This window comes from Oryzias latipes, chromosome 14 (genome assembly GCF_002234675.1).
Source record: "Oryzias latipes chromosome 14, ASM223467v1".
Classification (NCBI taxonomy): domain Eukaryota; kingdom Metazoa; phylum Chordata; class Actinopteri; order Beloniformes; family Adrianichthyidae; genus Oryzias; species Oryzias latipes.
This window is the reverse complement of record NC_019872.2, coordinates 21,642,091-21,656,071: the sequence shown is the minus strand read 5'-3', so window position 1 is coordinate 21,656,071 and position 13,981 is coordinate 21,642,091. Positions and strand designations below refer to the sequence as shown.

At 39.3% G+C, this 13,981-nt stretch overlaps 3 protein-coding genes across 13 annotated transcripts in view; 2 read left to right on the top strand and 1 right to left on the bottom strand.

The window, feature by feature from the left end:
* Window positions 1–718: 718 nt before the first annotated feature.
* Window positions 719–3,427, top strand: cenpv (centromere protein V). 2 transcript variants are annotated; one of them, XM_004076623.3, is made up of 5 exons: window positions 719–1,075; window positions 1,190–1,284; window positions 1,397–1,466; window positions 1,550–1,664; window positions 2,313–3,427. In XM_004076623.3, exons 1-5 carry the CDS (start codon window positions 914–916, stop codon window positions 2,459–2,461), a joined length of 591 nt encoding a protein of 196 aa, XP_004076671.1. In that variant the 5' UTR covers window positions 719–913; the 3' UTR covers window positions 2,462–3,427. The 2 variants fall into 2 exon arrangements, with proteins under 2 accessions (XP_004076671.1, XP_011482080.1); XM_011483778.2 differs by having other exon boundaries at window positions 971–1,086.
* On the bottom strand, window positions 2,454–12,642 carry pigl (phosphatidylinositol glycan anchor biosynthesis class L). Its single transcript, XM_004076622.4, has 7 exons — window positions 12,346–12,642; window positions 11,809–11,908; window positions 6,273–6,363; window positions 5,201–5,268; window positions 4,457–4,488; window positions 2,928–3,061; window positions 2,454–2,815 (listed from the first exon to the last, which is right to left on the bottom strand). Exons 1-7 carry the CDS (start codon window positions 12,602–12,604, stop codon window positions 2,687–2,689), a joined length of 813 nt encoding a protein of 270 aa, XP_004076670.1. The 5' UTR covers window positions 12,605–12,642; the 3' UTR covers window positions 2,454–2,686.
* Window positions 12,643–13,187: 545 nt separating this feature from the next.
* The window catches only part of ncor1 (nuclear receptor corepressor 1), a 72,354-nt gene continuing 71,560 nt past the window's right edge, over window positions 13,188–13,981 (top strand). For 6 of the 10 annotated variants that reach the window (XM_020709054.2, XM_020709055.2, XM_020709058.2 and 3 more), the window contains exon 1: window positions 13,189–13,328. The gene's annotated coding sequence lies outside the window, so the exon portion shown is untranslated. Of the gene's footprint in view, window positions 13,329–13,981 lie in introns of all 10 variants that reach the window. The other 4 variants (XR_002291706.2, XR_002291705.2, XM_020709059.2 and 1 more) reach the window with 2 other exon arrangements.

Genomic DNA, 13,981 nt, shown 5'->3' with positions numbered 1-13,981 from the left:
ATCAAATGTGACTTTTCTTTTAGGAGAGTAGTAATTTTTACATAAAACAAACCTAACCAGTTCTGATCATGTTTTGAATGGCACAAAAATGAGATTAGATATCAACATTGTTGAACACAGTCAAGATTATCTTGATTTTTTGAGGGACAGGTGATTGACTCATGCTTGAGAGCCGTGATGTTTTCTTTAAGTTAGAGATAAAAGAGTTCCATACAGGTTATTTCTTTCCCAGTCTTGTTTGACGTTATACTGACTAATAGAATATGTTTTAAAGTTCATCTTGTTGGCATCATGGTTACTGTTGTTTGTAACCAAAATAACTACTCTTGGAATTACATAATATGGTTCTGGAAAACAATCTATTGTTAGCACATACACCAAATGTGTTGGTAGAGTGACCTGATCAATGAAATGATCTTCTATATTTAAGGTTGATAGTCCATTGAGAGAATCACAAAAAAGTTCCACTATAGTTTGACCATTGATTTTTGTCCTAACCTATGACTCCTGAGCAAAGTGAGTGACAGATCAGATTGGAGTCTCACTGACTTGGTTTTTATTTTTAGAACACAAAATGGACAGAGCTAAGTTGGTCTTAAGATATTTATTTGGGTCATAGCATGAACCCAGTCCACCCAGCTGCCTGTCACATGACACTGAACCTGTGATACTGCTCCCCTGCTTTCCACCACCAGGCCTCATCTTGTTGGGCAACTCAGAAATGTGTTTGTGCAAGTCAGCTGTACTTTGCCCTTCCCCTTTTTTCAAAGAAATATTTGTTCCAGGAAACCTAATTAGCTTTTTTTGGTGTAGGCCTTTGTGAAGGCCAGTTCAGCTGTGAAGCAGTTACACTTAAGATTAAAATGTTTACAGCAAAGCATATGTATTAATACATTAACCAACAGTTGCTCTTATGGCAGAACTAGGGCAGAGGTTTTTCTCTAATCAGTGGCGAACTTCAGACCGGCTTGACGTGTTCTGCCAGAAAGGAGGACTGGAACCTTCTGGGTGGAACATCCTGATCCACGTCAACAGGTTTCACAACAAACAGTTCCAAGTTTCAGCTGACCTTTATGTAAGTGTTAGGTAAATGAATTCCTTTTCTACTAGATATTCTGGAAGCACTGCTGTTTACTGAATTGTACTAGCCCTATTAGAATAACGGTTTTGATGCATTTTCTTTTTCCAGACCATGGAACTGGTGAAACACTCAGGCAGCTGCCACTGTGGGGCTGTCAGATTTGAAGTTTGGAGTTCTCCGGATCTCCACGTCTTTCATTGCAAGTGAGGAATTTTCAGTTATTTAACACAAATATATCTGTATATTTTAAATGTCTTTTTCCTGTAGCTGGAAATTAATTGTGTATATCTATATATCTATATCTATTTTTTTCAGCTGCAGCATTTGTACCAAAAAACAAAACCACCATTTTATCGTCCCCAAAGATAACTTTAAACTTTTACAGGTAATTTACTAGCCAGGATTTTAAATCATGGGTCTAAAACAATTTTTAACATTAAAACATAAATGATTTATTTTTCTTCTCAGGGGAAGGAAAATCTGACGACATACACCTTTAACACTCGTGCTGCCAAACATACCTTCTGTAAAACCTGTGGAGTTCAAAGTTTCTACACGCCGCGCTCCAACCCCGATGGCTATGGTACAACCATTCCATGACAAGAAAATAACTGCTTTACTGTCAAATAGTTTAATTTCAAAAGAAGATAACGTTCTTTAAAACAGAAAAAATCTGACAATGAGATTGGAGAAAAAAAATACTTTTTTTTATAACAAGACAAAAACAACACTACAGAAATATTTTACATATGTACTTAAAAAATTATGCCACATTTATTTGGTTGATTTAGCCTTTTTTAAAAAACAATAATTTCCTAATTAGAAAAGCTGAATAACTGTTTCAAAGAAGAAATGTATGTATTTTTATATACCAACTCAAACATTGATGAAATCTAAATTCTATTTACAAGCCTCTGTATTGGCAAAAAAAACTAAAATTTAAAAAAATATTCATCAATGTCAAACGTTTTTGATTTGAATATTTCTCTTGCAAAACAGATTGATCCATTTTACAGCAACATGGTGTTTAGAAAATATCACTTTTTGCTGTGTTTACAAATGAACAAAGGAATTTTTACTGCTTTTAATTAGCTATAAATTGAAAAACAACACACAATAAAGTCAAAGCAGGAGCCAAAAGGCTCATAATGGGTGAAGTTTCGTAACAAAAGAGCCACATGTTGAGACGAAAGAACCACCCTTTGTCAGTGTCATCGTTGTTTGTGCACAGGTGTTGCTCCCCATTGTCTGGATCCAGGTAGCGTGCGCAGTGTGACGGTGGAGAGGTTTTGTGGTGAAAAGTGGGAGGAGAGCATGGAAGCACACAAGACTATCCGAGACATGTCCAAACCCAACGAGGATGTGCAGCAGAAAGAGTAGACCCACAACAAAGGCGTTTATTTGGTTCAATCTGTAGTTAGTGTTATTTTACACAAACACAACAGTCATTCGTGTTTTAAAAAAAAACTGTAAACATGTTTTACATCATAAAGAATAAAAATATATATACAAATATATATACATATCAAAAAACAGTGTAAAATCTGTCTTTTCAGAGCAGCCAGGCAGTAGATTTCAACTTTAACGTAACACAGAGGTGAGCTTTTAATAAATTTTGGTGATCTTTGGTCCCCGTGGAATCACCAGGAATGTGTTTACAAACATGTAGCGTGAGAAGACGATGTAGAGGCGGCGAAACCACAAGAGCTGAGAGCCATGACACAGCATGGCGGCCTGGGAGAGAGCATGATAAACCCCATTTAAACCCTGGACTCCTCACTTCTTCAGCACAAACACACCATAATCTCATTACATCTCGCTCTTTAAGAGTCAACAGGCTGCTTACTTTGGCTTGTTTGTATCCCTGTGAGCCAACAAGGACGCAGAAGTGTGATGGCAGTAGCCAGCTGAGGGGAAGCTCCAGGAAGGAGAAGTACTTCCTGAGAAGGCCAACAGTCACCAGCGAGAGAAAGGTGCATTCTGGGAGTGAAGACAGAAGCAATGTTCATTGTCCTGTAAAGTTGATGCTCAGCTAAATAAATGAATACTAAAAAGGACACAGAAAGGGGAAGAGAACAATAACATACCATCACATGAATGAGCAATAAAGCAGCTCATCTTTTTATTAGGCCTTCAAGAGTTTTGATGCCACACCTGAAACTAGCTGGAGCTCTGAATGCCCCAAAGGAGACACCTAAAGATGTTTAATCCCACCTTTAAAAGAGCAGCCACTTTAAGGCTGATAACAATGAAATATCTGTCCTACACAGCAAAGCCGCTTTAAGATTTAAATTAAACTATTTCTGTCTTGTTTTACTGATATTAAAGCAAAAGGGATGTTATCAACTCCTGGGAATCTGTCCTGATTAACTCAAGGCCAAGTTAATTAGGTTGTACAACTACATTTCTTGGGCTAAACTGAAACGCCTTCTTTCATGACTGAACTTTAGAGCAGGAAGTCGTGCATTTTTACTGCAACTGTTAATGTTATCCCTTGTCTCCAACTGCTGCTCATCCCCCTCATCACTTTGGCTGCATGGATGTTTTAGGCATACATTCAAATTCTTTCACAAGAGTTTCTTTCATTGAAAAAATTCTAAAGATATCATCATCTGAACAAAGAATGCCCTGTTCGTACACAAATGATCTCTTTAATATGTTTATTTTTTATCTGTAAAAAAAAAAAAATCTGACAGCACAGCATAATGTATTAAATTTGAAACAATTCATTTACTCTACTTCCACAGTCCTTGGCATATTTGAACCTGTTTTCTTTAATTCAGAAGTTAGTTTTAGTGACTGTTTTATATATTTTTGGTTTATGATTGACAGCTACTTTTACCGACTTATGTAGAGTTCAACCACAGTTGCTCCAAATGGTACGTTTGGCATCAGGACCGATGGGATCCAGTCGTTCAGCTCACTTGGCTGTTTGGGTTTCAAATAATTCCAACATGTTTGTTACTTTTGCTTTTGGCGTCAGCCCGCAGCAACACGCCGCTTCCTTCTCAAAAATCCCTTCATTTTAATTTGAAGTTAAAAAAAAAATTCCAACTGTGTCATTTAAAAAAAATTCAGAAGAAATGGAAAGTAAAAATGATAAAAGACACAAAGATGATTCAGGTGCATGAGGAAAGCCCCCCCACCCTTCCCCTTCCTGCTGTTATGCTGCTACTAGCAGAGCATAGCAAGGAGGATGCACAAAACAGCGAGATTTGTGGACAGTAGAGGGCGCTGCAGACTCACACAACCTGGACCAGTGTTCATAGCTTATTGCAGCTGCTCAAGATTTAGTCAGAATAACACAAGCTCCTAAAAACAATATTTTGTAACAGTAAATCTGAGGCGGCCTACATTTTTTGTGGCAAAACCTACCGTTGGGCACTTCTCCGGTGGAGACGAGATGTCTGCAAGGGTGAAACAAAAACCAATATGACTATCACTCATGCTGCACATTTATCCGTCAATCTATTTGCAGTTAAAAGTTTTCATACGTAGCATGCATCGCAGCAAAGTTTCCTTTCAGTCCGGCAGTTCATACGTGTCAAGAAAAACACAGTGGGAAACAAACAAGCACTCGGTCTTTTAGCCCAACTTGAATCATGAGATGAGATTTGAACGGATCAACTGTTATAAACAGATGCGGCTCACGGAATGACACAGCCTTTCACAGAAAACAACAGCACAGATAAGTGGGTAAAAAGTCAGGGGCATTTTGGGGACCATCATCTACATTTCCCAGTGAACAGGACTCTTTTTTTTTAACAGTGTTTCATTGAGTTTGCAGTGTTGGCCTCTCCAAACCAACTCCCCTCTCTGCACTTCAGGGACAGGATTTATGGCTGTTTGTTAGAAGCAGAGAACGGAGCCTCTGAGGACTCTCTTTGGATGACATCCCAGCTATGCGACGGACCAGTTCTGAAAAACACTGCGTGACTGTGTGTGTGGCTTTGTGAGGAAAACAGTTGGAGAGACCATCGTTTTAGTGGAAATGCTCAGGATTTTCCTGGACAGAGTTTTATGATTAAAAAGCCTTCTGCTTTCAATGTTTTAACCAGGTAAAACCCATAAAGAATGCAGTTGTGGAGTCTAGTTTTTTAATGCTAAAGCTAGAATTACCTGATAGCTTTATAGATGGCTACATGATTGGCATGGCCACTCACTCCAGACCCGTCAAAAGTCAGCACCTGAAAGGATAAAACCAGTGGAGGAAAAGTCAGTGTCAAAAAGGGAACAGATGGAAGGAAAAAAAGAAGAGATTTGGGACTGAGGCTTTGATGTCTGTGTCCCACTGCTGAGCAGCTAACAATCTGATACTTAAAAAGCCCGTCTTCTGCATGCATGCTCAGAATGAAACAAAAGAAAGTGCGTGACTATAGATATGAGCTGCAGTGCTCACTATTTTTTCCTGCGATTACCACTTTCTCTGCACAGTCTAGGCTCCTAATTCTCGAAATAACTAAAAAACTTTACAATATTATTGGACAAAAGAGAAAGAAAAAAGATGCCTAATCAAAGAGGCATTCAGTGCAAAGCAAAAAAAAAAAAAAAAAACAGTGGCATTTCCGTGTTTTTTCTTGCTTTGATTCTTCAGAACAAAAGTTCTTCTTTCGTGTGACCACCAGGACTCCAGGCTTTTTTTAGACAGGATGGGAGGAGACGAGATGTTTGTTAGATAACCCAGAAATCAGAGCAAAGTGTACTGCGCCAGTTCAAAATCTAAATCCTTGTTTTTTCTGCCATAGCTGCAGTGCTGTCTTTAGTCAGAGCTGCGATACCTTTGGCTGCTGTGTTAGAGCAGATGCAGACAAAAGAAAGACTGGGTCTATATTTGCAACAGTCTCTGTTTAAGATAATATCACGGAACAGAACTGAAGTGGATGAAAATCTCTGAATAAACACTGGAATTGAATTTGAACTTTGTGCTGCAGCTGAGACCATTTCCCCTGGTTTTCCAGAGACTAAAAATGCTGTGTGGGTTGGACTGAACCAGATGGTGGCTGAAAGGGATTATTACAGAAACCACAGTCATACTGAGATAATGAACAGGGAAGCTGTGGCGCTAAAACCGAATCATACAGGGCAGAAATTCGTTACGCAGAATGGCATGGAACGTAAACAATGTAAGAAAATATAAAACCAGGAAAAGAGAAACTTGAAATGCAATAATTAAATACACAGCTGAATATACCAGGTTGAAGGTGTGAGCTCTTAAATGCTTTGCTACTACAGAGGAAATCAATGCAGTGCTCCATTCAGCTTTGGGATCATCTGGAAGTTTTCTGGAAGACAAAAACAAAGTAAATGTTACATATGTGACTTGCTTAAAGACCCACTCCAATGAACTTGTGTTTTTGGTGTATTAACATTCTCCTGGAGCATTTTTATGATAATGAAGGACATATATAAAAAAATACTATCAAAATGGCATTTCTGAGTATTTCTTTATTCAAATTGTTGTGAATCGGGAGCAGATGGAAAAAAAGACGTTTGCAAAAGCTTGTATGTGTGACGTAGAAACTACAATCAGCCACAAGCCCACTGCTCTGCTCCATTCTGATGCCTCCACCTGCAGACAAATAGATCCATGAACGTCTTTGTTTTCCTCGTCTGAGCTGGAATCTGGATCTAAACTGTTAGCTACAATATTGCTTCCTATTTTTTGTCGCTGCAGTAATGTGAGGTTACAGATAGGTGACGGGAAGTGGGGGTGTGCTTATTGTGCACCAACGGTCCCGCCCACAACTCAGAGGTGAATTTCTAATGAACTCCTGCTGCTCTGCATAAACGATGTCCTAGAAAATGACACTGGTTTTTAGATTTTGGCTAAAAAAAAAAAAAAAAGAATAATCACAATTAAAAGACCACTGGGAACGCTTTGAAAATAGTTCAAAAGATGATCGGAGTGGAAGTTTAGGATGGAGTGCGAGTTCAAAGGGTTTAAACATGTTCATTAGTCCAGTGTAGATTCTGTGCACTGTTACAGAATGGGCTTTTATTGGGTGCAAGGATGAAGAAGTACTGAGAAGTTCAAAGGTTAAGGGTGGGAAGGCCAGCCTTTCATCCAAAACTGCAGCCTGGAGGGAACACAAACACAAAGCTCACATCAAACGTCCCGACTGGCCTGCTAAACATGCATAATCACTTGGTCCCCCCCCCCTTAAAACTTTAGTAATAAGTATTGTTTTCACTTGCATCTTAATGCCCAGACCCGTCACAAACATTTGTAGACCTAAAAGTGTCTAACAGTCCAGCGTGAAGAGTTAGAGACTTAAAAATGTTTTGGACTAAGCTCACAGGAAACTAAAGCAGTCAACATCTGACTTTAAGGGAAAAAATGAGGATCTTGAGACTTCAGAAATTTGTGAAACAAAAACCCCGAATCAGAAAGTAGAAGGTTAACAAACAGAGGGGAAGACATCAAAAACGTTTGTACTGTTGAACAAAGGTGAAACGATTAGCTACATGGGAACTCTTGGACTCTTTTTGAGGATTTGTGGAGCAAATCCTCAAAAAGTTAAGTTCGGCTTCTCGTATGTCTTCTTGCGCAGCATTTTGTCAGCCGGCGCCTCCCTGCCCTTCCCGGCCAACAATGATCTGGTGCCAGCTGAACAAGAAAAGGGAAGTGATGGATTAGAGCAGAAAGCTACATGTGACAGTAGGGTCAGGCTTTGGGTGTATGAGATGAGGCGGGTGGTCAGCATAGCTAGGGTGGGAATGTTGCCGGGAGGGGGATTCACAGATAGTTTCAAACGGTCTGTGCAGGAGTGGATGCACTGCTCTGGCACTTTGATACCACTGACCTACATACAAGAGAAACTGCAGGCATTTTGACTTCAACTTTAGAATGTTATTTGAAACATGATGTGCTGTCTAAACCTCGTTTTTTTATTTAAAAAATGTCTCATGCAAAACTAGCAGCTTAGTTAAAACCCTAGAAAAGGTGTACAAGTTTAGGAAAAAGTACAGGAACTTCTTAATCATCTTTTTTTTTTTTGCATTTAATTTATCCATAATTTGATTACATTTCATCTCACAGCAACTGCGCTGAAGCAAAAGCTGAAAGAAGGAAGGGAAAAGACAAAAAAATACAACAAAAGATTCCAGACACCTGACCTTTCTGAAGCAGCATACAGGCTGAGTGTCAGCTTCGCCATGGCAACAGTGCAAAATGTCCTAAAGTAACCTACCCACCCTCTCTTTGCAGCTTTGCATGTGGATGTCTAATTGCTTGCAGGCATTTGGATGCGGTTGTTGAACTATGGCCTACTAATGAACTATGAATGTGTGTGTCTGTATGTGTGTGTACACATGAACGTGTGTGCGCGCCACAGAGGGCTTGTTTAGTCTGGTCACATGGACCACAGGCCTGAGAAATTGCCAGACTTTTGTCCGCACCATCAGATCATATGTCCTGCTGGGAACGGCTGAGATGTAACAACACGCTGACAGCGACTCCCACAGTAAACCGCCTGCCGTAATGAGGCAGTAGCAGATTTGGCGATGGCGGAACCAGTCACGTGTTTTCGCATTACTTGCTGTCACGTGTTTTGCTGCTGCTAAAATGAAAAAAAAAAATGGTGTTAAGAGTGGAAGCGAGGATGTTTTGAGAGCAGATTGTGCAGAGAAGGAGAACGACTGAAGGAGGAGTGAACGGAAAGGCAACCGTTTGGCCGTGCAGCCGCCTGTGAATGCAGCTGATGAATGTCTGCAGACTTAAAGCACAGCCAGAGGTCAGTGCCAGGGCTGGAACCTCTCACTATAGTTTACTCCACTGTGCCATTGATCAACATCCATTTAAACCTTGTCTGGGGATTGGAGAGTTGCTGCAGCTTTCCTCTCCACACATTGACTGCTGTTTACGTCTCTGCAGAGGTTTACACTAATCCAATTAAAAACCAGAGCTTTACATTTGTGGTTCACTTTTATAGGAGATTTAGGGGGTTAATTTAGAGTGTACAAACAGCACTGAACTCAACGATGACAAGACAGAGTGAAGCTTTGGTTGAAAGCAATGAATAATGCAACAAAGTGGAAAGGTTGGATTTGTGCAGCGAGCAGCTATAATCAGGCCAGAGTGCAAAGAGAGGTCAACCCAGGCAAGCGGGAGACGGCGGAGCGCGCTCACATCAAGCTCGATCACAAAGGCTCAAAGTGCACTGAGGCCCCACACAGTGTCAGCACCGCTCTCCCATTCAATATCATTAGATGGAAACTCCACATTGATATAGGAATTCATGTAATGTTCCTGTCGTGTGACCAGCCTCAACCAGATCTGTCAGCGTCACATGTGACCCACGCTTTGTGCTACCAGCTCGCATGACAGCACCCTGATCAACCCGACAGCACAGCAGACCGGAGCGAGCACTTTGTCAACATTTATTTATGCAACGTGGAAAGACGACATTAAGGCCAACTTTTGATGACACGGCAACCTGTCCTAGTTACTGTTTGAACTATAAATAAACCGTTCCCTGCGTGCCCAAAGCAAATGTTTCCATCTAACAGATTCTAAGGATCTTCTTTAGGAGTTTGTCCTTTGCTAATCTCACTGTGATGTTACTCACTGAACAGGTAAACACCGCCGTTTATGACTTGACTGAGAATTTGGAGAGATCTGCGCCTGTAAAGTATGGAGCCCTGGAAAAAAATAAAGGTTTCCTCAAATTAATATTTTGTGGCCACAAATTAGCGTTTTGTGTGCACAAAACACACAAAAACAAACAAACAAAAATGAGCATTTGGGGCACACAAATTAGTATTATGTGGGCCCAAATTAGTATTTACTGCAGACAATTTAGTATGTTTTGGGCTCAAACTAGCATTTACTGCACACAAAATAGTTTTTTTTTGCCAAAAATTTGGATTTTGTAGTCACACATTTGTAGTAGGAACTGATGATACAAAGGAATTTGTGTCCACAAAATGCTAATTTGTATACGCTTAATACTAATTCATGGCCACAAAATACTAATCTTTGGCCGCAAATGAGTATTTTTAGGGAGGAATATATGTAACAAGAAATTACAGAAATACAGAGCTAAAATCGGAAACACATTTAGAGAAATTAAAACATCTCATGTATGAAAAATTTTCTGATAAAAGGTAATTATGACCATTAAAATATTTTTACTATTAGACTCCTAATTATTTTGAATGTTTCAAATTTGAATTGACAAGGTTAAGAGCACAGCCAACCCGTTGTTGGACTCGCACAGACGCACAAAATGAAGAACAACCTGGAATGACCTACATTAGCAGTGTTTAGAGCACAGCCAAAATGTCTCCCACTGTCCCTGGCAGTTGGCTCGAGCAGACGTGGACACGGGGAGGAGGAGCAGCGGGGAAAGAGAGCATGAGAAAGAAGGAGTTTGGTTGGGGGGGGGGGGGGGGGGCACAACGGCTGTGAGTTTTGAACTCTCAGAAAACACGGAAGAAGGAAAAAAGGGCCATGCTCCAGTTCAGCAGAAGTTCAGACAGACCTCAGATCGAAGTTCAAATGTTTTCTGGGGGCGCATGATAACGTGCACGTGTACTTTAGACGCAAGCGCACACAAGCAGCAGTCTGTAGAGCAGACAGAATGGGCAACCTGCCAGCTTAATACTGAGTGTTCCAGGTCAGCCCTGGAGTTCATGCTGCTCTCCTGCTGAGCCAGCCTGCAGAGACTCATGTAATCACATGCAGGCAGCGCAGGGCTTTCTATAAACTCAAAACCTATTTCAAAAAGGAAAATGGTGATTTGAACCAGTGCCTAAAAACAAATCATTGACATACACGCTTTCACAAAAAACTAACAATCTTCGAATTGTCTCATCACGATGGTACATGAAAATTCTTGCTGATCATGTGAAGTTTACCATGGAATGCAGATATGTTCAAACATCCTGCCGTCTATGAGAAGGAGATGACAACTGTTAGCGCATCCAGTTACCGACTTTTTCTGTGCACAGACCTTTGGCGGAATGAGAGAACTGGACTTAGTCCATGCACACCCTAACTACTTGCAAGCGGGCTGCATGAAATATGTCAATCAAACATTTTAAATATTTGATATGAGACCACCAACTTTTACCGAGCCATCAGTTTCTAACTTGAATAATTTAAATAACAGAAAAAAAAAAATTCTGAAAAAAATATGATAAGCAAGAAGATGCTTTACAAAAAGGTATCAGAGCTAAAATGGTTATTCTGACAAACAGAATGATTGAGTAATATCTTATTTCTCTATAGAAGTCTATGAGATTAAGGCTTCTTGGAGCCAACAGGTACTTCCTGTTTGAAAACCGGGTGGTGGGGGGTCACTCAGTCCTGTTCTCATATACAGTCAATGGTACAGCCCGATGCGCAATGTTTACCTACATGGGTTAAAAGAGTGTGATGTGTTGTAGGGGAGTTTAGGTCTATGTTTTACATTTATTTACTTATTTATTTTTGGAGTACAGCACTTTCTGCTATTTTGTATGAAAATAAAGACTGATTTAATTTAATACTAAACTAGTCTATGGTTCTAACTGGAACTGTTGAGTAAGAGACTGAGGTGTGTAGTATGAAGGAGTTTAAATTCTGTGTATGGTCTACCCTAAAGCCAAGTCAGGGCTCTTTTTTAAAAAAAATTTTGGATGAAGAGAAATGACTGGTAATGATAGGCAAAATTTCCAAGTGAGCTTTGATCACTCAATCAGTGAGAGGAAGTTAACATTTCTCTTTGAATCAAACTCACACTTACTCCTCATCTATTATGGTGATTCTGGAGTTTGGTATTCCCAGAACGGCACAGCTGCTGACAAGTTCACGATGACGTTCCGGTCCTTGATTGTAATAATTTCCTGCAAAACATCAGAGTAAATTGGGTTAAACACAAAACACCAGTTATTCTGGGTCATATTGTTGTAGTACTGCAATATAAAGGGTGGAATTTATGTTTCTTTCTTTAATAAAACATACTCTTAGCAAAAAAGTAGTTTATTTAGGTGTACTACTACTACAAGTATATTTGATTTGAAATTTCCTTTTTTTAATATTGTAAATGTGAAATGTTCCAATTTAGTCTGAACTGAAGTAGTTTTCAGTTAGCAAACTTCCTAACCACACGTACATGTTCTATACTATATACTCAAGTATACTTAAGCTTCAGGCGTCATACTTTTGCTAAGGGGTACACAGTTACAATCTCCTATTAATTAGTCAGCACTAATAAAGTCTTGATCATTTAAATTGACAAAAATATATTTAAAAAATAATTAAAATATAAAAAAGTGAGTACCTTCTGATAAACAGAGTAAATGAACGCTAACATTTAACTCCCTGAGTCGTATGATCGTCGGCGCAAAGAACATGCACTCATCGTCCGGATGCGCAGTTACGATCAGGGCAGTGACGTTAGCGTTGTTTAGTTCTCTGTCTGCGGATATTTTCATCACACATTTCAAAGACTTCACCAACGTCCGCCTATGTTGGAGGTAAATGTATCGTATGCATACTAAATACGATAAAATCACGAAGACAACTAAGTAAACGTACATTGTTGTATCCGTTACGATAAACAATCCGTTTAGGAACAAGTCTGATTGGTTCCACCTGAAAGCAGTTGTCTTTTTTTTTTTTAAATCCTCCACTGTGGTAAATAATATAATATATAGAGAGTAAATAATTATCTAAAAGCTCTGGATTTCCTAAAATATCTTTTGAATTGAAACTCTACAAATATTTTGTGTGTTTTTGTCTTAATTTATTTTAAAATATATACACGCCTAAAAGTGACTTCTACTTAGATATTTCTGGTCTGCATGCAATTAAGTCTGTATTAGTCCTCTAAAATGTTGATTTGAGTCGATAAAATTTAGTTTGAGCAGGGACTTTAAATGTTAAAAGTATAAACACGGGGGCATTACCGGGATGAGGGGAAGGAGTTTCTTGTTACACTACATTGTCCTTACAGGTACATAAAAACACGTATTCTTTTTTTTACATCATGCTTAAGCTTTGGGATTTATTGATTATTTTATAGTTTTTCTTGATATATCTTAGATAAAAATAATTTCAAATAATTTTATTTTCAGCTATATTGGTGCCACCAATTTACTTTTGAATGCACGCTTTTTATTGCTGTTAGGACGTCGACCGACAAATGCGGCGCAGCTTTTACTCGGCTCAGTCGTTCACAACCCGCGGATTTATAGTCAGTACTTTACGCTATTATCCTCCCCGCGTACCGCTTTTCCCAGCCTTAGAACCTCCAGATATGCGGTAAGTCTAAATAAATAACATATAGCACATATACGTTTCCATCTAGCAGGCTACAAACCGACTCGGTTTACCTAAAAAAAAAAATCAGCCATGCAAGATGGCGACGTGGTCGAGAATTCAAAGGTGAAATACATTTTGACTTAGCTAGTTAATGTCTGCGAAACCCCAAATGTGCCTATAACACCTCAAGTGCTAATGTAGCCACAAGTTTATATAGTCGTTTCTTGTTGTGCACATTTCCGGGGATGTTGTGGAAACGGTTACCACTCCCCCCCAACAAGATAAGCTACAAATCCAACAACTGCGCTTATGACAGTGGCTAAATGACAACACAACATTTTTCACCCGATTCTCCAAACATTCAAGGCGAAAAAAGTTCCCCAATATTTCCGATCCGCGGATATTATCCATAAAAAACAAAACTAAAAAAACAATGTGAATACTATTTACGTAAAAATGACCACAAGCCTAAGTTATGGGGGAAGGATATGCTGTTTTGGTTATGGTTACAGTCTTGAACAATAACGGATGCTATAGAAAAAGAAACGTGGTTTCGAATGCAAACAAGAAGAATTTTATATGAAACACTTAAAAAATAATCTGGCATGAAAGATTCACAGAACACCTTATACCTTAACTAGCCCCGGAACGTT

What these genes read in the sequence shown, in the direction of transcription:
- cenpv (XM_004076623.3), top strand. Translation starts at nt 914, where the DNA reads ATGGCAGAACTAGGGCAGAGGTTTTTCTCTAATCAGTGGCGAACTTCA. An exon ending in ATAACTTTAAACTTTTACAG is followed by an intron (nt 1,467 to 1,549) that starts GTAATTTACTAG and finishes TTTTCTTCTCAG; the next exon opens with GGGAAGGAAAATCTGACGAC. An exon ending in CTCCAACCCCGATGGCTATG is followed by an intron (nt 1,665 to 2,312) that starts GTACAACCATTC and finishes GTTTGTGCACAG; the next exon opens with GTGTTGCTCCCCATTGTCTG.
- pigl (XM_004076622.4), bottom strand. Translation starts at nt 12,604, where the DNA reads ATGTACGTTTACTTAGTTGTCTTCGTGATTTTATCGTATTTAGTATGC. An exon ending in ATCACCATAATAGATGAGGA is followed by an intron (nt 6,364 to 11,808) that starts GTAAGTGTGAGT and finishes TTTGTCTTCCAG; the next exon opens with AAAACTTCCAGATGATCCCA. An exon ending in GCCATCTATAAAGCTATCAG is followed by an intron (nt 4,489 to 5,200) that starts GTAATTCTAGCT and finishes TCACCCTTGCAG; the next exon opens with ACATCTCGTCTCCACCGGAG.